The sequence below is a fragment of the Notamacropus eugenii genome, chromosome 4 (genome assembly GCF_028372415.1).
Source record: "Notamacropus eugenii isolate mMacEug1 chromosome 4, mMacEug1.pri_v2, whole genome shotgun sequence".
NCBI classification, from domain to species: domain Eukaryota; kingdom Metazoa; phylum Chordata; class Mammalia; order Diprotodontia; family Macropodidae; genus Notamacropus; species Notamacropus eugenii.
In genome coordinates, this window is record NC_092875.1 from 342,889,096 (window position 1) to 342,910,335 (window position 21,240).

Here is a 21,240-nt window from a genome sequence, read left to right on the forward strand (position 1 = left end):
AGGGAGCTAGAGGTCCAAATCATTAATCCCATCTTGTTGTTGAGTCATTTTCAGTTGTGTCCAACTCTTTGTGACCCCATTTGGGGTTTTCTTGGAAGAGATACTGGAGTAGTTTCCCATTTCCTTTTCCAGTTCATTTACAGATTAAAAAACTGAGGCAAACAGGGTTAAGTGACTCGTGAGGTTATGAGTGGGGAAGATGAGTGTTCCTGACTCCAGGCCTGGCACTGTATCCACTGCACCACCTAGCTGCCCTAATCCATCTACAATATCTAGCCTTTTTTCACACATACACATTTGGGCGCAGAAATACATTTCACTCAACATGGAAATTCAAGAAAGAGAAGAAAAAGGAAGGAACCAGAGGAAGAGCAGATTAAGGGAAGGATTAGTCCTAAGCAAAATAAACTCTGAAGGATCTCAAAGAGTCAGAAAAGATAGGAAAAAAACCTGTGATTGAATTCTAGTTGAGGGGAAAAAGCAACATGGGAGCAGCAGAGAGCATTAAATCTACAGCACTGGAGCTAAGCTATACCTTTCTCACCTCTCTCTTCTTTATAAAAAAGGGAGTGAGAAAAGAGATCAACACAATGACCAATCACAATTCCAAAGGACTCATGATTAAATATGCTACCACCTCCAGACAGAGGTGATACGACACAGGGTAAAATTCATAGATTCTGGGGGGTGCTGGAACAATGGGGGTGGGTAGTAGCTTTGGATGCAATTGGAGGGTGTTGAGTAAAAAAACAAGGAGGCAGTGAGAGCATAAGGAAAGAAGATAGAAAAATTTTAAAAAACCATTCATATATGTTTCATCTGTTGTGTATCAGAGTTAATGGTGTACTGATTACATTATTTTCCAAATAAACACACAAAATGCAAGTTGTAACCCATCAGTGGTTAAGTCTACCAACAGGCCTTAACAAGTAAGTGCTGGCAGGTTAGCTTGTGGGGTACCGTCAGGAAGACCAGCATGTATCACTAGGAATATAATACTATATATAGTCACATAACGCAATATTGTATCATCAAAATTTCAATGCAGGAAAAAAATCACAAATTTACAATAAATTATTAAAGAAGTATCATTTTAAAAAAATATATTTTATATGTTTTGAAATATCACAAATTTAAAAAAAGCTGTTAGTTAAAATAATGCTCCCAGGGGGCACTGAAGAATTTATATTTTTAATGGGGGCCGTAGGCCAAACAGGTTTGGGAACCTTTTGTATGGATTGAGACAGGGGAAGAAATGGAAGGGTGAGAAGATAAGAGATTTATTCATTGAAAAAAATAAAGTTTAAAAAAAGGGTATAGTTTGAATGTAACTTAAAAGGTAAAGTCAACTACAAATACATCTTTACGACAAATTTCTCTGATAAAAGTCTCATTTCCAAGATATATGTAGATATATACATCTATCTATCTATCTATCTATCTATCTATCTATCTATCTATCTATCTATCTATCTACATATGGAACTTATTCAAATTTATAAAAACAAGAGGCATTTCCCAATTGATAGATAAATTGTCAAAACATAAAAAAGCAGTTTTCAAAGCCAGAAATCCATGCTACCAAGAGAAATATGAAAAAAATCCTCCAAAACACTAAAATACAAATTAAAATAACTGAGTTTCCACCTCATACTCCTCAGATTGGCAGAACTGACAAAAAAATAAAATGATAAATGTTGCAGGGGATAGAGTGTACTAGTATACTGATGGTGAAGCTGTGACTTGGTCCAGCCATGCTGGAAAGCAATGTTGGAACTGCCCAAAAAGTTACTAAACTATGCCTATCCTCTGACATAGCAATACCTCCACTAGGCCTACATTTCTAAGACTAAAGAGGAAAAGAACATACATATGTACAAAAATATTTATATCAGCTTAATGTACAGACCAAGAACTGGAAACTGAGGAGGTGCCTGCCAATCAGGGAATGGCTGAATAAATTATGACATAAGAATTAATGAAAAACTATTTTGCTATAAAAAATTATGAAAAGGATGGTTTAAGAGAAACCTGGGAAAACTTATTGAAACTGATGCAGTATGAAGTGAGCTGAATCAGAATAACATACAAGAATAAGACTGTAATTTATAACAATTAGTGACATCACAACAATATTGTAAAGACAATTTTGAAATATTAAGGAATTCTGGTCAATTTAACCATCAACCATAATTCCAGCAGATCAGCAAATGAAGAATGCTAACTATACGCAACATTAATGGGATTTAAGATGTTCCCTGCCCATTTAATAGGACTCACGTGGAGCCCATTAATGGAAACTTGCTTAGCAAGTGGGTTGTGATACCTTCTGGCTCGCCCTCTCTCTCTGCATATATATATATATATATATATATATATATATATATATATATATATATATATATATCTTATGAGGTGAGGTTTTGCTTTGGGACTCACTCATTGGAAGAGTGTTTGTGTGATTTGGCCAGAGTCGTCTCTGGGTAGCTGTTAAGGTGTCCACGGGCTTTGAAAACCCAGATGTTGGTGCTTCTCTTTTTGGTAACTATGTATGTATGTAAGGTTCAGACAGGTGGATCTGTCTGTTGACCTGTGGTTTATGTATTGCTTATGGTCAGACAGTTGGAAGCCCTGTCTATTGGTCTTTATTTTGCTGCTTGTATTTTCTCTCTTTTGAATGTAATTAAAAAAGATTCTTGACTCCCTCAAAAGTTTGCTTTCCTTTTAGAAAAGCAGATCAAAAAACCTGTGCTAACAGGTTATCCTGGGCATGCTAGAGGGCTTGCTGTTACACTCTTTTGCAACTCAGAGGTGGTGGATTCAAGATGAAGAGTAAGGCATTTTTATATAACCATTATAAAATGCTTTCCTTGACTATATGTATTTCTTTCAAGGTTTGTTTTTTTTCCCCAAATGGGTTAGGGAGAGAAATGCTGAACTGCAAATATACATATGTGTGTGTACACGCATACATATATATTTTAAGGACTCTAGTGAAAGTGAACAGCTATCATTTATACAGTGCTTTAAGGCTTAGAAAAAGCTTAAAAATATTGTCTCATTTTATTCTCACAACAATCCAGAGGTTTTATCCCCATTTTACAGATAAAGGAACTGAGGCAGAGGGTTGAAAGACTTGCTCAGGGACACTTGCTAGTAGGAATAACTCAGATCTTTCTGATTCCAGATCCAGTAGCCTATCACTGAGCAAACTAGCCCCTCTTCTTCCCAGTCCACTCAAGGCAGTAAAGAGCTTCTGAAGAGCTTTTATTGTTAAACTGCAGGATAAGTAGACAAGGTATTTAAGGGTGGACAATGCATAGCTGAACTGGTTTACTAGAGGGCCAAGAGAAAGGGAAGAAAGTGAATTCAGTGCAATAGACTAGGGAGAACAGTGAAGGATGGAAGAATCAGAAAAATGGTGGAGCTGAAGAATATATTTAGGAGGCAGGGAGAAAGGTAAAAGGAAAGGAGATTATGATCAGAGAGAATTTCAGAGTTCAAGGTCATGGAGTTGGCACTGTTTTTGGCACTGAGCAGCTGAAACTATAGGTGTAAGATGTGTAGTTTTTTACTGAGAGGTAAGGAGTCTGGTTAGGAAATCACTAAAATAATCCAGGCAAGATATAATAAGAAACTGAATTACGGTAATGGTAGTAGCAGTATCAAAGAGAAGATGGTAAATTCAGGAGACATTTATCATAGATGTAAATTTCAAGCAATGTCAATCAAAATATTCACACCGAGCTGGAAAAACACTTTTTCCTTGACCTTGCTTTTCAACTGAGAATATCAGAATATCTTAGAACTACTAAGCAATCAAATAAAAAGAAGCACACACAGAAAGAGAATAATTGACAAAGAATAAAAATAATTCACACGTTTTAATTAGCCACACTTCAAGAAGAAAAATACCAGTGCTTTAGGACTACAACTAATGTTCTTATGAGTATTTCCCCTACAGTATGTGACATCAGAAGGTATATTTGCAGTTTTTTCCACTCCTATTGAATTTTAATTGGAACACTTGTATTTACCATTCCTAACTGACAAAGAATTTGGGAAAAACAATTCAAGGGCAAAAATGTAATATGGGGAAAAAATTATATAACTCTACAGAATTATTATCTACTTTTCATTTTATTTTTGCAAATATCAAGACATTAATCCTGGTGCTCACCCCTTTAAAATCATTAAAACATCCTGAAAGAGGCACTTTTACAATGGGAAAGTTAGAAAAGTCTAAACCAAAAAAAACTTACCATCACTCTATATGCATATAATCTATCCCAAAACCTCCTGACTTTAAAACAATCAAACATCACATGCTGTGATATCTAGTTCCCTCTCTCCTATTCCTATTCAAGGCTATTCATTTTCCTCATTTTGATAATTTATTATCCTGTCTCTAGCATGCCAGCAGCACTTCCGACTCAAAAGTCTTGAGCTATCCCTGGTTCCAATCTTCCCCCCAGAGCTACAAGAAGGGTCTATATATTCTATATATATTCTGCTAAATTTCTCTATATTCTATTTCACTGATCATTGTCACAACTCTCAGGATCAAATTCACCAAAGTTTTAATGTATAGCCCTTATTAATGCCATTTAGTTTTTGCAAAAAAAAAAAAAGACTACAAAAGTAGTATTTGGTCCACTATTATTTTCTTCTTTACTAATGAAAATGTTCATATCACATACTCTTATTTTTATTGGATCATACAGATATCTCATTCTTCACAGACAATCAGAAAAATAATGTTAATTCTCAATTAATCACGGTAGCGCAGCAGGGGCAAAGAAAAATCTAAGTTATTTCTGAGAATGGAAGATACTACTGAAATTTTTTGTGTAGAAGCATACATTAGTTCCTAACCGATTTTATTGTTGATTTTGTTTTATTTGGGCTCATACCTAAATTAATTTGCACTGCATGAGCATAGCTAGATTTTGGGAAGGGAAGAATTGAAGGAAGATAGCATAGGATTAAAAAACCACTCTGTATCATCTAACAAAATGAAAAACTAAAGGCTAATTTTCTTCATTTATTGAAGTGAGGATAAATTGATAAGATGGAATGAACTAGATGACCTTTAGTGTACCTTCAAAATCAGAGTCTGGGTTTCTAATTGACTTGTTTAAGGTTAAATGGCTAATCAATGGAATTATTGACTAGAGAGTCTCAGATATAAAACTATAGGAAATACATAAGATTATGGAGAAATTCTTGGGTAATATCTACTCAGACATCTTTTTCATACTCAACCTTATGCTTAGTGATGGTAAAGTGATCCAACTCTGTAGACAAGTGAGACTATGAGCACCCAGGGAAACAAAAAGCAGTAAGTCATTTGGAAAGCTATTTTTTCCCAAAGCAAACTTGAATGTAATGCTTACCCAGAGTTCTATATACCATTCTAGAAATGTGCATAGTGAAAAACTTTGGTAATCTTATTTTTCCTCCCCTTGTGCTAAACTTGATAAAAACAAAACCGATGAAGAGGAAGCTAATAATAACAGTTTAATTTGATTTTGATACTGAACACCAAGAGAGAGAACACCAAGTTAAACCAAGTCATTGTGTGACCAGGTCACACTTGTAGAACATGTTAATAGCCCTCCTGTTGCTCTTCAAGGAAGCATTACTCTAAATATGAATTTAAGTAATAATTCATATTATACAGTTTCTTTTATTTACCCCATTTGGATAGGAAACATGCTCGAATAAAAGAGTATCAATTGGGTCTCTGGCTCTGCCATTTACTAACCATGCTATCTGAGATTCAATAACCTTCCTGAGTCTATTTCTTTATATATAAAATAAGAATAATATCTGTCCTGATGGAGTTGTTGTGGGGATGTTACAGAAATATGAGGAAAATGTTTCATAAAGCATAAAGTGCTCTACATGTAGAGTATGATTAATAGTCTTAAAGGATTATTTTTTTGACAGTTCATGCTAGTACTAATTGCCATGTAACACTAATGATGTAACTAAAATTTGCATAATGAATACAAACAATCCGAATCTCATTTAATATTGCATAAATTTGGATGCAAGAAACATTGGAAAGTTTAAGTAACCTGATACAGCTGTGTTAATATGATAAATAGCACTATTCTGCACTGTCAACTACAATACCATTCTGCATATAATCTGACAATTTTTAGATTTCATTTTGGGGGAAAAGTATGCTATAAGATTAAATGGTTCAAGGGAAACCATAATTTTTAAGGGAATGAAAAAAATAGACTATAATTCTTTCCCAAAGCTAATTTGGTGGTAGGACAATATAATAGTGTTCTGTTATTTAAAAATATCAGGGGCACAGGAGAAGCTTCAGAGACTCTGTATCTTTTTTAACAGCTGTAAGCCAAGTACGGTAGAGTTAACCTGCTGCCTCCTCAGGTAAGGAAAGGTAAAATGCAACTACTTTTAAAAGTTGGCAACTAGCATGCCAGCTAATCCACAGCTAGGGAGACATTCTGCTTCAATGGCAGTATATGTGGTAACAGCAGGAGTGAAAAAAGAAAAGATATTGGGAAAACCAGAACCCCAGAATGTCAGTTTGATCTTACTCCATTCAGTCAATAAGAGAAGCATGTTTTTCTTATTCTTCTAAGATGGATTTCTCCACTCTCTTAAATTTGTTCAATTCAACAGCTAATTCCCAGTATTTGAGATAAAGCCACATGAGCTTCCCATTCTGACGTTTGTTGGAATTCCACATATCTCCACAAAATGTGTCATGCTTAAATATATCTGTTAAACCAGATACCATCTCTAGATCAGCAGCAACTGGATCAATGGATGCTCGAACTAGCAAGCTTTTCTCAATTTCTAGGCGCTTGGTCCGAGGAAGAACCAGACTACAGTAGATATTCTGTCGCTCTATAAGCGCTTCTTCAAATTCTTTCAGCAAAAGGGCAGCCCTTTTTTGCCAATTTTCTTCCTTTTTCAAGCAATGTTGATACACACTTTTCAAAGGTTGTAGTTGCTGCTTTTCTTGCATTACCTGTGCACGTTCTTGTTCCAGAAGTTTCCTTTCTTCTACTAGTTTCCGACCCTGAGAGATGAGAGCTTCACGATAGCCAGTTGTCCTATTATGTTCCTTTTCCAGCTCCACAGATAAACGAGCCACTGCACGACGGTTTTCTGAGATAATATCACGGTATTTAGCTTCAAGATCCTGTTGGAAAGCAATTGTTTTTTGTTGGTAGGCTTTTCTTTCTTTTTCTATTTCTTTTTGAGACTCTCTAGACCAAATCCAACCTAAGATTAAAAAAAAAAGCAAAAAGACAAAAATATGAAAAGTTAGTGCTAAAATTATGAAATTTTCTTAAAGAAAGTAACGTTCATCAAAAAGTAGAACCCAACAGGATGGTATTTCAACAAAAGCTGAAGATTTGAGGTGTTCATATAAGAAAGGGATTTGTGCTAAATTGTAACATACAGAATGTACATTTTATATGCAATGCAGAGGCTCTTTGCCCTTCATGACTATGACATGACAATGCAAATAGGCAAATTTCCTATTAGTCTACCTAAGAAGTTTGTCTGGTTTGGGGTTTTTTGTTTTGTTTTGCTTTGTTGTGCTGAGGGAAGAAATATAAATGGAATTTAGCTGTTTGCCACTGTTTACTTTTACTCCAGATGCTACTACCACTCAGTTGGTTACATTGGCTCCAACATAAAACAGACAAGATATTAAAAAACAACATGACCAGGTTATTACTGATTTCTGTTCATGGGCAGCTGATTACTACCTAATTCAAATTCATCCTAATACAATCAACCCAGCTGTGGCCACTGAAACCAAAGCAAAGTTCGGGATGACTGGGCTCTGAGATGATAGTATAGATCCTGTGTTCATCCTCTTTGTTTGTTTTTTTAATTTTTTTAAATTTTTATTTTTCATTTTTTAACACAGTTTATAATAGATAAAACAATTCAAACTTTTGGTCAGGTGATACTTCTTTTTAAAGCATTTACAATATGGACCACAAAAGAATCTTTTTTTTTTAAACGTTATCCAACTGAGACACAAATAATATTTAAGTTGCTAACTTCACAAGCTCTTGACCTATTTGTCTCCACAGTATTACTAAGAATTAAAGGCCCCTAACTTATTGTTGTTGGTCTAACGTCCTATGCCTAATAGCTTAATTTTAGACTTAACCTCGGATTTTCCTCTACCAATAATCTATAATTGAATAGATCTGGTATTAAGCTTGCAAACCTTTTGACTACAGGAAATTGCCACCAAGAGTAGAGACACTGCAGGGATACATTATCTCTCCAACTTAATGTCAGTTCCAGGCAAGATTAGATTATCCACTTGCATTCAGTCAGGCTTAAGGTCTGCCAGGTGTCAGTGGGGAAACTGAGTCAGGAGAATCCTACTTCAACCCAGGCTGAACAGCTGCTCTCCCACCCTTCCCATGAGATCACCTTTTGCAGTTCATACCAGCATCTCACCAGCTTAGTGACATCATGGGCTGGAGGCTCAGATTGCCTTTTTTGCTACCCATACCTGGAGTTAGACTCAGAAGAACAGTCACTTAATAGTCCCATAGCATCTAAAAATGGCAAGTTCCAAAAATCAGGTTTCAAATATGATTATAATTTCACTTTGGCTAAGGAATATCTTTTGAGGCAAGTCTTAAGTGGCTTACATGCCTTTCTATACATGTTCTAGTTTCTGATTAAGTAGCAATCATAAAATCAAATTTACCATTAAAACCTTAACTTTTCCATCAATGCCAAATTTTACCCAAGGTTACCTTCCTCTAGGAAATTTAGACTGAAATTCTTTCCTCCAAACTAAAGATGTCATTTATTCTCAGTAATTAATTCAGTCACTTGTTTTAATACTAATTGCTTTTTCTCCCCATCACTCCCCTCCCCCTGCTTCCTAATACCTTGCATTCTGATTACTCCTTCCCTCAATGTACCCTCCCTTCTATCACACCCCACTCTTCCCTTATCCCCATCTTCTCTCTTTTCTTGTAGGGCAAGATAAGTTTCTATACCTGTAGTTCTTATTTCCCAATTATATGCAATAAAAATTCTCAACGTTTGTTTCTAATACTTTGAATTCCAACTTCTCTCCCTCCCCAGTCCCACTGAGAAGGGAAGTAATTCAATACATACTAAATATGTGTTCTTTTGCAAAAGACTTCCATAATAATCATGCTGTGTAGTACAAATTATATTGCCCTCTGTCCTACTCTATTTCCCCTTATTTTTTCCCCCTACAATTGATCTTGTCCCTTCTAGAAAGTGTTTATTTCTAGTGGCTCCCTTCTCCCATTTGCCCTCCCTTCTAACAATCCCCTCACCTCACTTGCCACCTCTCCTACTTTCCTGTGGTGTGATGTAAATTTTCATATCAAATTTAGTGAGCATGTTATTCCCTCCTTCAGCCACATGTGGAGAAAGTAGCTTTATTTTCCCCCCTCTCCCCTTCTCCCTTATCTCTTCCACTGAATAAGATTTTTCTTATCTCTTTTATGAGTTATAGCCTGCCCCGTTCCATTTCTCCCTTTCTCTTCCCGGAATTTTCCTCCTTCACCTCTCAATTTTTTATTTTATTTTATTTTTTTGTGTGGATATCATCTCTTCTGATAAAACACATCCTGTATTCTCTATCTATCTATCTATGTGTATGTGTGTGTATGTACAATCTCTCCATCTACCCAAATACTGAGAAAAGATTCAAGAGTTAAAAATATTTTCTTTCCATGTAGTAATGTAAGCAGTTCAGCTTTAGAGAGTCTTTTATGATTTTTCTTTCCTGTTTACCTTTACATGCTTCTTTTGATTCTTGTCTTGGAAAGTCAAATTTTTCTATACATATCTGGTCTTTTCCTCAACATGAATGATTGAAAGTCATATATATCATTGAATGACCATTTTTTCCCTTGAAGTATTATATTCAGATTTGCTGGGTGGTGATTCTTGGTTTCAATCCCAGTTCCTTTGACTTCTGAAATATCTCATTCCAAGGCCTTTGATCCCTTAATGTTGAAGCTCCCAGATCCTGTGTTATCCTGATTGTATTTCCATAGTACTCAAATTGTTTCTTTCTAGCTGCTTGCAGTATTTTCTCCTTGATCTGGGAACTCTGAAATTTGGCCACAATATTCCTAGGAGTTTCTCCGTTTGGATCTCTTTCAGGAGGTGATCAGTGAATTCTTTCCATATTTATTTTGCCCTCAGATTCTATAACATCAGGGCAGTTTTCCTTGATAATTTCATGTAAGATAATGTCTAGGCTCTTTTTTGATCATGGCTTTCAGATAGTCCTATAATTTTTAAATTATTTCTCCTGGATCTATTTTCCAGGTAAGTTGTTTTTCCAATGAGTTGTTTCACATTATCTTCTATTTTTTCAAATTTTTGGTTTTGTTTACTAACTGCTTGGTTTAACTCAAAGTCATTTGTTTCCCTGAACTCAATTCTCTCTTTCAACGAATTACTTTGTTCAGTGAGCTTTTGAACCTTCTCCTCCATTTGGGTAATTCTGCTTTTTAAAACCTCCTTCTCCTTGTTGGCTTTTTGAACCTCTTTTTCCAATTGAGTTAGTCTCTTTTTAAAGTTGTTATTTTCCTCAGCATTTTTTTGGTTCTCCTTTAGTAAGCTGCTAACTTGTTTTTTAAGGTCTTCTATTGCCTGAGCTCAGTTTAAGTTCCCTTTGGAGGCAGAGGCCTTGACTTCTTGGGACAGTATGCCTTGTTCTTCCTCATCTGAAAGGATGGGAAGATACTTGTTCCCCAAGAAAGTAACCTCCTATGGTCTTATTTTTTTTCCCTTTTTTGGGCATTTTCCCAGCCAGTTACTTGACTTCTGAGTTTCCTCTCCACAACCACCTCACCTTCAGTTCTTCCAAGCCAGAACTTGGGGGCTGAGATTCAGATGAGCTGCTCCCAAGCCTCAGGGCCTTTAGGCAGGGGCAGGGCTGCTACCCAGGGTTCAGTTCCCTCAGGGGCTTTCTGATGAGACCTTCAACAATGAATGGGTGCTACTGCCTGCTTTGGGAGCCCATCCACTGCTGCCTCTACTGCTGCCACCTGAGGAGGTCTGAGTTATGGGGACACCTTGCTCCCCTCTCGGCTAGCCGAAAAGACCTTTTCGCTGACCTTTGGCGCTTGTGGGTTCAGGGATCTGTGCTGCTCCTGGAGATTCTGTCCCCGAAGCCTGCTCAGATCTGCTCCTTTCGGTGCCGCATGGCCAAGGCAGGGCTGAGCTCTGCTCTGTGTCCAGTGCATGACAGACCTTTCCTGTCGGTCTTTCAGGTCTCTCTGGGACAGAAATCTCCTCCACTCCATTGTTTTGTGGCTTCTGCTGCTCTAGAATTTGTTGAGAGTTCTTCTTTACAGGTATTTTATGGGCTGTGGGGTAAGAGCTAAACATATGTGCATCTTTCTACTCCACCATCTTGGCTCCTCAATGTCATCCTTTGTTTTTGAAGAAGACGATGATATAAGAGAAATGATGACATGACTTGCATTTGACTTTGTTTTGAGTGAGGAGGGCTGTGCAAGGTCACCAGACTCATTTTTTCCTCCTGAGTCTTCTACATCCAGTGACCACATATTCATCAGGATGACTGGAGAAGGCCCAGGATGCAATGGGAGACCTTGGCCTTTTACCTATCAGGTACTCACATAGAGTGAGGTAACATCCATTTAGTGAATAGGGCTCTTTAAGAAGTAGTCAGGGAATGGCCCCTTTAATGAGCAAAGGAAAAAAATAACTAAATCAAGGTGGAGGGAAACAGCAACAGTTACTATTAATAATCACTCTAAGCCAGAAAGCTCCAGCCATTAAGTGGACAACTTTGGCAGGGACCTATTGTTGTCCAATCTATGGGCTTCAGAGTACACTGAGTCTGAGGTTTTGGGAAAGACAAGAAAGGAAGGAAAGAAGGAAGGAAGGAATCTTAGCCAATAAAGCCCAAGTTAACTGGGCATCCTCTGACCATCCAAAAGAGAAGGAAGGGGAGGGAGAGACAGAAGGAAGAGGATGAGCTGAGTTCCCCAGCTAGCTGGGTCCCCATTCAGGTAGTTTGGTCTACTCAGAGCTTATGTTCATCCTTCATTTTATGACATCAGAGAAAAGATGACACGACTTGCACCTGACTTTGTTTTGAGTGAGGGAGAGCTGCGCAAGGTCACCAGCCTCCAAGCATCAAATACACAGAAAAACTGAGTATAATCCTGGGGTGGGATCTAGAGTTAAAGCAGACTTCAGAAACCATCTTGCCCTCAGTGCAACTTCCTCATTTTACAGATGAAACCACCGAGGCCCAAAGAATTAAGTGACTTGCCCAACATCACACAGTAATTAAAATATCAGAGGAAGTGTTTGGACCTAAGCCCTGTGACTGCAGAGCCACAAACTCTACCACAAAACATTATTATCTGCAAAGTAATTATTACCTTCATTTCCCCCTTTTATAAATATTATGGCAAAAGGGCATATTAAATTTATATAAATTATATTATTATATATATATTATTATAAATATTATGGCAATCTTACCAATTGTTAGATTTATTAGATAGTTATCCCAGGAGAAATACAAATTATAATATGAGAATAACTGCAAAGAGCACTGGTTTGAAATGAAAGAACCCTGAGTTCAAATGTTGACTCTGCTACTTATTAACTACCTTACTACCCAAGTTGTCTTGGACATGCCACTTGACCTCTCTGGGCCTCCTTTTCTTCATCTTTAAGATGAAGGAGTTAGACTAATTAATATCTAATGTTTTTCTAGCTCTAAATCCTAGGGACTCTATGACTGTACAACTTAGGACATTGTTAATCACACTAATTTCATGATTCTAGTTTTTCCAAAACTGGGGAGACATGGACTTAACACCCTGAGGAATCAGAATGTTTCTATGAATGCACTCGTAGAGAACATGAGAGTTTTATCTATTAGGTAAAAATGCAGTTCATTTTTCCTCTGCTCAAACAACAAGCCCTCTCCCTATCCTGACCACAATAGGAGATCCAAAAGGAATCATGGTTCACATTTTCAGTGCTATGAAATCAGCCACAGTCACAAGTGGCACTCACTGTCCTTTGTAATTATTCATCCAAGCAGGACATCTCAACCTGAGCGTCCAAAGTCCTCAAACTCAACACTGCCAAAGCTGAACTTGTTTTCTTTCTACAAAAGACTATTCTTCTGATTTCACCATTTCTGGCAGTATCACCACAATTCACTCAATCTACAATGAAGAGAATACTAAAGCTATCTTTGGCTTTTCTCCCTTCTTCCTCATCTCTCATACTTAATATTACCCAAACCCTGTCAATCCTACTTACACCAATACCTCCTACTGTTGTCCCTTCCTTTCTATGCCCACTGCCACCCCCTTACTACAGATGCTTACGACCACTTAATAGGAATATGACAACTGACTCTACCATCCCTTCTTAAACCACTACCATATAATTTTTCTACTAATCTGCTCAAAAGTCTTTTCCATAATGCTCACCAAATAAAGCTTAAACTCCTTTGTAACATGCCCTTCACAAGTTTTCCAGTCTTATTTTGTTCTCATAAGCTCTTTGCATTAATTCCAAAAAAAGCACTGTAAAATCCCACAGTTGCTCATACAGTTCTCTATGCCTGAAATACCCTTCTCTTCACTTACTAAATTTCTACACAGCCTTTAAATCCATATAAAATGCCACTTCCACCATCAAGTCCTCCCTGAGCAATAAAAAATTCTTCTTCTATGAACTTCCTGCAGCACATGCAACTATGCAATCTTGTGTATTATAGTCACCTATATTTGTATCTTACTCCCCTATTATAAACTCCCAAAAGGCAAAAACACATCTTAGCTAAACCTTGTATTTTTTTCCTCACCTAAAATGGTACTCTACAGAAAACAGTTACCTAATAAATATTTGCTGAATTAATGAATAAAACCAATTCAACAAGCATGCCCCAAAGGAACACAGTGAGTGACAGGGTAGTTGAAGCTTTGTGATGAATAAATCCTTGAAAATTGGAAGCCCATGTCCAGTTCTCTATCTTTTTCTCTGCCCTCTTGATTTCACATTGTCTTATCTGGCAGCCTTGCCTGCTATATAGTAAGTATCAGAACAACATTATAAATAGTAAGAATATTACAAATAATTTAATATTATTATTAAAGCTTAATGGCTATTGAATTGAATTGTTGAGTGACAAGATAAGGCAGAATGTAATAAACATCCTAAGAATGGGACAAAGTATTCTTATGAATTCAGAGGAACTATTCCCAAAGGAGGGAATCATCTTTTCTCAAGTTCCTCCAAAATGCAACCTTAGAGTACTCTCAATTCCTCCTCCTCCTTCATCCCTCACACTCAATCAGCTACAAAGTGAAGTCATGTTTGTAGCTGTCCCCTTCTAATGTATATTCTCTTGTTCAGGCCCTCATGACCTCTTGAGGACTACTGCTGTAGAAGTTCCAGTGTTTAAATGCTTACTGATGCCCTTCAATATAAAGTCATTTTAATTTTTCAAATTTAATTTTCTCTCTTAAAATATTTCACTGATTTTTTCTTACCACCACACTGTAACTTCTCATCTGTACCATAGAACTCTCCACTGTAATAATTAAATACAATAAGTAAAATAAATCAACACATTGGTCATACCTACAAATATATACTTCATTCTGAACCAAGTCTGCTACCTCTGCTAAGAGGTATGCTTCACCATCTGTCCTCTGAAGTCACAATTCAGCCTAACTTTGTAGGCTTATTGTATATTACTGTTCCAGCCAACCTGGCTTGCTTACACCACCCCATAAATTATAGCCTATCTTTTGTCTTTGAGCCTTTACAAAAAGCTAGCTCCATTCCTAGAATACGCACTTTACCTTTGCTTCACAAAATCCTTCAGTCTCTTCAAAGTTCAACTCAAGTCCTACCTTCTCAAGAATTCAATTCTGATTCCCTAGTTACTACTGTCTTCCCTTGGGGATTGTCCTTTTTATATATTTTGTATTTACTTTTCTGTGTATGTGTGTTTCCTCCCAATAGAATGTAAACTCCTTGAAGAAAGGAATTGTTTCATGAAGCAGCTTTTAGTTAAGTCGCCCAAATATTAAAAGGTTCATGTTATTTGTCATCCCCATCAACATCACTCACACTTTTACTTTAGAACCAAAGAGGAGCTCAAAACCAAAATAATTCTCACTGAAGCAGTACACAAAACTTTTAACCCAGAAAATCCAAAAACTATAAAAATATAACTTACGAAAAGCTGCCAATCCCAGCATGGGAACCAGTAGAGCATAATTCCATCTGCTTCCATCACCACCCTCTGCCCTGGAATTAGGCCGGATATTCCAATGTGGAGGGTCATTTAAGTTATTCATGGAGATAAACCTTTAAAAAGATAACATTACTGTTATAAGAGGGAATCACAGAATTTCATAGTTAGAAGGGACCTCACCTCACTGATTATCTAGTCCAATGTTTATATTAACAAAAAAATCTGTCTACATTATTACTGACAAGTGATCATCTGTACTTTACTCAAATACTTCCACTAATGAGGAATCCTTTTTCTCTTGAGGCATCTGTTCTACTTTTGAATAAATACTTTTCTAATGGTTGAATATTTTTTTCCTTTTACAAAATCTAAATTTATTTATGCAATTCCATCCATTGTTCCCAGTTCTACCTTCTGGGGACGAATCACAAAGCCTAATACCTCATTCACAGGATAGCCCTTCAAATCCTTAAAGATAGTTATCATGATCCCCCATGTCTTCTCTTCTCTAACTATTCCCAATTCCTCCTCTGAAAACCAGTCAGAATGTTCCCATACTATAAGGAGAAAAAAGATAATGCATCTTCCTGTCCTGATACCCTCTGAGGAAACTAGGAAGCGAGATGCCTTGTAAAGCAGGGGAAGGCCCTTTTCCTAGAGAAGAGACCAGATCGTTTCTTCAGAGACTCCAGCAGGGCTGATCTATCCCCTTGGGCTAGCCTTTCATCTTACTTGTCCCCATACAAGGAGTCTGGCCCAGGCTGGTTTTGACTAGACTGGGAGAACTTGGAGGGTTCTCCTGATGCTCTTCACTTCTGGATCTGAAGCAGAAAGATACTGTAGGATTCCCTGGAATACAAGAGGGTTTCTTACCTAGAATACTTTTCTTCTGCCCTCCCTTTATGTGCCCTCACTTTTTTCCACATTTTTCCTATTTCTTCATTTCAAAAAAATGCTCACATTGACTGGAAAGCATTATCCTAGCTGCTAGATTCAATTTCCTGATAAATATTCTTATAATATTCTTAGCTCTAACCTGAACATTCACCTCAATCTCTAGGTGAGAGAATCTTTCTCACTATAAAATCTGATTACTGGGTGAAGTAGTACTGCCCTCCCTGTTCCTCTTAGGGTCTCAAACAACCAAACCTTTATTATTTAGTTTGTCAAGGAGATACAAATACAAAAGTGAAAGTTGTTCCTTTGAGGAATTTATCTTCTACGGGTGTTATGGGGGTTAAAAGGAATGGGATACAACATGTTCACAGTAATACAGGACATATTTCCCAATCCCCTTTAATTCTAGGACTTTCTCCCTATTGATAATTTCCAAGTATCCTCTATATTGCTTATCTGTACAGTTTGTATAGTCTCCTGCATTAAACTGTGAGCTCCTTGACTATCCTTTAACCTTCCTTTTTATCCCTAGTGTTTACTTAGCACAGTGGCCGGCACACACTTTGTGCTAAGCAAATGTTTACTGATGGACTATATAAAACACATAAAAAGTGATGAGGGGTGGCACAGAAATAACTGGGGGAGTCAAGAAAGGTCTCCTTTAGGGACCTGTGCTGAGTCTTAAAGGGAACTAGGGTTTTCCTACTACAGATGAAGGTGAGCATTCAAGGTGTGAGAGGAAAGCCAATGCAAAATTACACACACACAGAGACTGGAGAGAGAATGTCCTGTGATGAAAATATAAATTAGACTAGTTTGGATGGGACAAAGTGCCTGAGGGGCAAAAAACATGTTTGCTGGGGTTATTTGGTGATATCCAGCCTCTCTGTGATCCCATTTGAGGTTTTCTTGGCAATGATACTGGAGTGATTTACATTTCCTTCTACAGATCATTTTACAGGTGAGGAAACTGAGGCAAAAAGGGTTAAGTGACTTGCCCAAGATCATACAGTTAATAAGTGTCTGAGGTCAGATTTGAAGAGTCTTGCTGACTCTAGGCCTGCCACTCTATCCACCTTGACACCTAGCTGCCCAGGGATTATTCTAGCCCATGGCAATTGATGACCCAACTCACAGCTGAAAAAATGTTCAAAGATGAACAAATACTCTGTTGCTGTTTCTGACTCTTCATAACCCCACTTGGCATTTTGTTGGCAAAGATACAGTAGTGGTTTGCCATTTCTTTCTAGTATATAAAGTACTGAATAAACGACCCTGAGTGAATGTTAACTTATTCACTATATCTATAATATATTTTATGGCTGGAGACTTTACGGCTCAGAAATCGGAAATTCAGGCCATGAACAACTGGCAACTTTGTTTTTTGTATGAGTTCATGACCACTTGTACAAGAGTTCTTAGAGTCCACCTAAGACCAGAAAGTACAATCTCCTATCTCTGAGTACAAATTTAAAGGCAGGTAGGCATAGGATGAGTCAAGATTCTCTCTCCTTTTCCCTTTCATTCTCCTTCACCCTTTCAACTAAAGACAATGCTCTAAGATCACTAAACACAGATCTGGGAGTCCATGTAATACTTCACACTTAGATTCCCCACTAATAACAGATCCCTTGAATTCAAAGGAATATCTTTATCTTACACCAAAAATAATCTTTTCTGCGTAAAAGGAAAAAGTTGGGAAGTCATCTTAAGTGAGTTGCCCTGAATGCATCCCTCAAATTGCACTGGATGAAGACTATGATTGGCAGCACATCCTGTAACCTCAATCAGTTATAAAGAATGCCCTTCGATAATTTTCATTTGGGAACATAAATTTTCTATGTAAGGTTCTTCCTTTTCCTTCTTTACTAGCATGTGCATTACATGATTTGAAGATGTATCTGCCACCAAATACAGGAATGAAGTGAATGGGAGAACTTGATCAATACAGAAATAGCATATTTTATATTAATGGAGCCTTTTCAATTGAGCTAATTCAGGTAGTCTGGTATGAGTGGAGAGAAGATGGATGAGACAGACTTTGAAGATAAAGAATCAATAAATTTTGGTAACAACCTGATGGGGCAGGTGGGGAAATTATGGCAAATAAAAGTGAAAACTCCAAGGTTGCCAAATTAGGTGACAAAAAGAATGGTAGTGCCCTGGACAGCAACTGCAAAGTTGGAAGAAAGCGCATATTTAGGGGAAAAGATAATAAATTGTTTTGGACATTTTAAGGTTGAGATACCTATGAGCTCCTGGAGTGGTAATGGCTACCAGAGATGCAGAACTAGCATTCAGGGGAACTAAGACTTAGAAATGTAGATTTGGGAGTCATCTACACAGAAGATAGTTCAATCCAAGGAGATGTGAGATAACCAAAAGTACAGAGATAGACAAAGAGATGGCCTCAGGCAGAATCCTGGGGTACACTAAGACAGTGGAAGATGGTGGGGAAGGGGATAAGGACCTTGTGAAAGGCACTGGAGGAGATATGAATAGAGAACCAAGATAAAGCAATATCATGAAAACTCAGGGAGAAATCCAAAACAGAATTCATAATCTCTCCTCCCACTAAATCTTCCCTTCCTCAGAACTTTTCTTTTACTATGGACACCATCATTCTCCCAGTCACTAGAGCCCACAACTTCAGTGTCATCCCCAAAATTCAATCCATTACCAAATGATGTCATTTTTACCTCTTTCTCGACTCTGGTCCCACAACTGCTGCTCAGGCCCTCATCAAGTTTTCTGAGAACTACTGTAATAACTATCTTGCCTCAAGTCTCTCTCCTTTTCAACCTATTCTGGATCCATTTGCTAAGGAAATGTTTTCAAAATGTAAGTACGATTATGTCACTCCCTTACTGAATAAACTCTAGTGGTTACCTATTACTTCCAGGATCAAATGTAAAGTCCTCTCTTTAGCATTCAAAACTCTTCACAACCTGGCCCTTTCCAATGTTCTCCCACTTTACTATCTATCCACTTTCCAGCTAGGTGGTGCAGTGGATAGAACACCAGTGCAGGAGTCAGGAGGACCTGAGTTCAAATCTCACCTCAGACCTTGACACTCACAAGCTGCATGATCTCAGGCAAGTCACTTAACCCCAATTGCCTCATCCTGGGTCATCTCCAGTCATCCTGAGAAATATCAGGTCACTGGATTCAGATGGCTCAGGAGAAGAAGTGAGGCTGGTGACCTGCACAGCCCTCCCTCACTCAAAACAAAGGCAAGTACAAGTCATGTTATTATTTCTCTGATGGCATGGTCTTCTTTGGCAACAAAGGAGAAACACACACACACTTTACTCCCTTTACATACTCCATGATCCAGCTACACTGGCTAACTTACTGTTCTTCACACGCTGCATTTCATTTCCTGTTTCTGTGCCTTCTCGCTGGCTGTCCCCCATGCCTGAAATGTTTTTCCTCCTCATCGACTCAGTTTTCCTGGATTCCTTCAAGACTCAGCTCAAATCTCATCTACTCTACCAGTGCCCCACTGAAACCTAAAACTCAAATGTCCAAAAGAAAACTCATTCTCTTCTCCTAAGACCCAGCCCTCTTCCTAATTTTCCTATTATTGTTAAGGGTATCATCCTGCCATCAGCAAGGTCTGCAAACTTGAAGACATCTTCAGCTCTTAATACCATTCAGATCCAATATCTAACCTGCTGCTAAATATTGCTAATTCCTATCCACAACTACTCTAAAATCTATCTCCTTATCTCTCCTCATACAGCTTTCATCACCTTTTTCCTACAAAGAAGTGGTTGTTTTTGCCTTTCTTTGTATTTTCAGCACTCAGCACAGTGCCTAACTTGGTGATTGATAAAAGCCTGTCCTTTATAAAGAACTATTCCCCTGGTGATGCTATATGACCACTGATCAGTTTTGGATGATACATGGCACAATGAGAAAGCAAGAGATTTGGCACCAGAAGGCCCAGGTTCAAATCCTGGCTGCCACTTATGCGACCTTGGACATGTCACCGTCTGCCTGGAACGGTGAACTGTATGGTCTCTTCCTGCTCTAAATCCGTGTTGTAGTTTCTGAAGAATCTCCCATTACTCCGACACAGGCTCAAGTCTCAACACTCCACTTGTCTTCCCCCAACGCGGCTGGCTGGGCGCCTTTCTTTATTGCCCCTCTCTAAACCTAGAACGCTTCCGGGACTTCGTTAACCTCACAGACCCACTTTTAGCCTCAGTACCCTCTTGTGGCAGTCAGCATAGACCACCTCACCCACTGAAACCCGGGCAGAACAGGGCGGCGTGGGCAGCAATACTCTCGATAACTTTGAGTTTGACTCCTCCTGGAAGAGACTCTTCCTAACCCTCATTCCACACCTGCAGGCCAGATAAAAAAGACTGCCTATAAACTCCTCTCCCATGAGTCAGCTCCTAACTGTAAGCATGGATGACAGCTCGGTAACACACGGATTCCCTCGGGGCTCTCGGAGCGGTTCCGCTAGGAGGGCGCGGACTCACTCGCGTGGCACGGTCAGCACTCCCCGCCCCCCCCGTCACCCGTGCCCAGCCCGGCTTCTGCCCCACTCCCGCTCCGAGTTAGGCACAAAGTAGGAAGTTAGTGAATTTGAAAGGTTGTGGGATACGGTGTGACAAGGGACGCTGAAAATCCTCGGCCCTAAGAGAAGACGGGGTGCAGCGACCCCCTCTTCTTTCTCGCGGGGCTTACGGGGGTGGGGCGTCCCACCCCCGGTCCAATCCTTCAAATCCGCGTCTGGGGCAGCAGCACGTGGGTCGGTCACCCCGGCCCGGAAGCCTCCCTCGGCTTCCTGGCTCCCCGCGGGGCAGGGCCTACGCCCGCCCGGCAGCTTCGGAGGTCGGGGCAGCCTGGGCTAAGGGAAGGGGGAAAGCGGGCTGCCCGGGCTGCGGAGGGACTCACCCGGGCAGCGAGGATCCGGGACCGCGGCCCCTCGCTCACCACCGCCGCCAGGGCCGCCCGCACGTCTGAGGAAGCTTGCGAGCGAAACCTTGCGGCGGGGTCACGGCGGCGGCGTCGAAAAGGCACGCGAACGACTCTCG

The 21,240-nt window shown here is 38.9% G+C and overlaps 1 protein-coding gene across 3 annotated transcripts; it reads right to left on the reverse strand.

The window, feature by feature from the left end:
• Positions 1–5,502: 5,502 nt before the first annotated feature.
• CCDC127 (coiled-coil domain containing 127) lies at positions 5,503–21,221 on the reverse strand. Of its 3 annotated transcripts, none has more exons than XM_072605299.1 (3): positions 21,101–21,221; positions 15,275–15,405; positions 5,503–7,272 (listed from the first exon to the last, which is right to left on the reverse strand). In XM_072605299.1, exons 2-3 carry the CDS (start codon positions 15,393–15,395, stop codon positions 6,611–6,613), a joined length of 783 nt encoding a protein of 260 aa, XP_072461400.1. In that variant the 5' UTR covers positions 15,396–15,405; positions 21,101–21,221; the 3' UTR covers positions 5,503–6,610. The 3 variants fall into 3 exon arrangements, with proteins under 3 accessions (XP_072461400.1, XP_072461399.1, XP_072461401.1); XM_072605298.1 differs by lacking the exon at positions 21,101–21,221 and adding an exon at positions 20,542–20,635; XM_072605300.1 differs by lacking the exon at positions 21,101–21,221 and adding an exon at positions 18,889–18,908.
• Between the last annotated feature and the right edge of the window lie 19 nt (positions 21,222–21,240).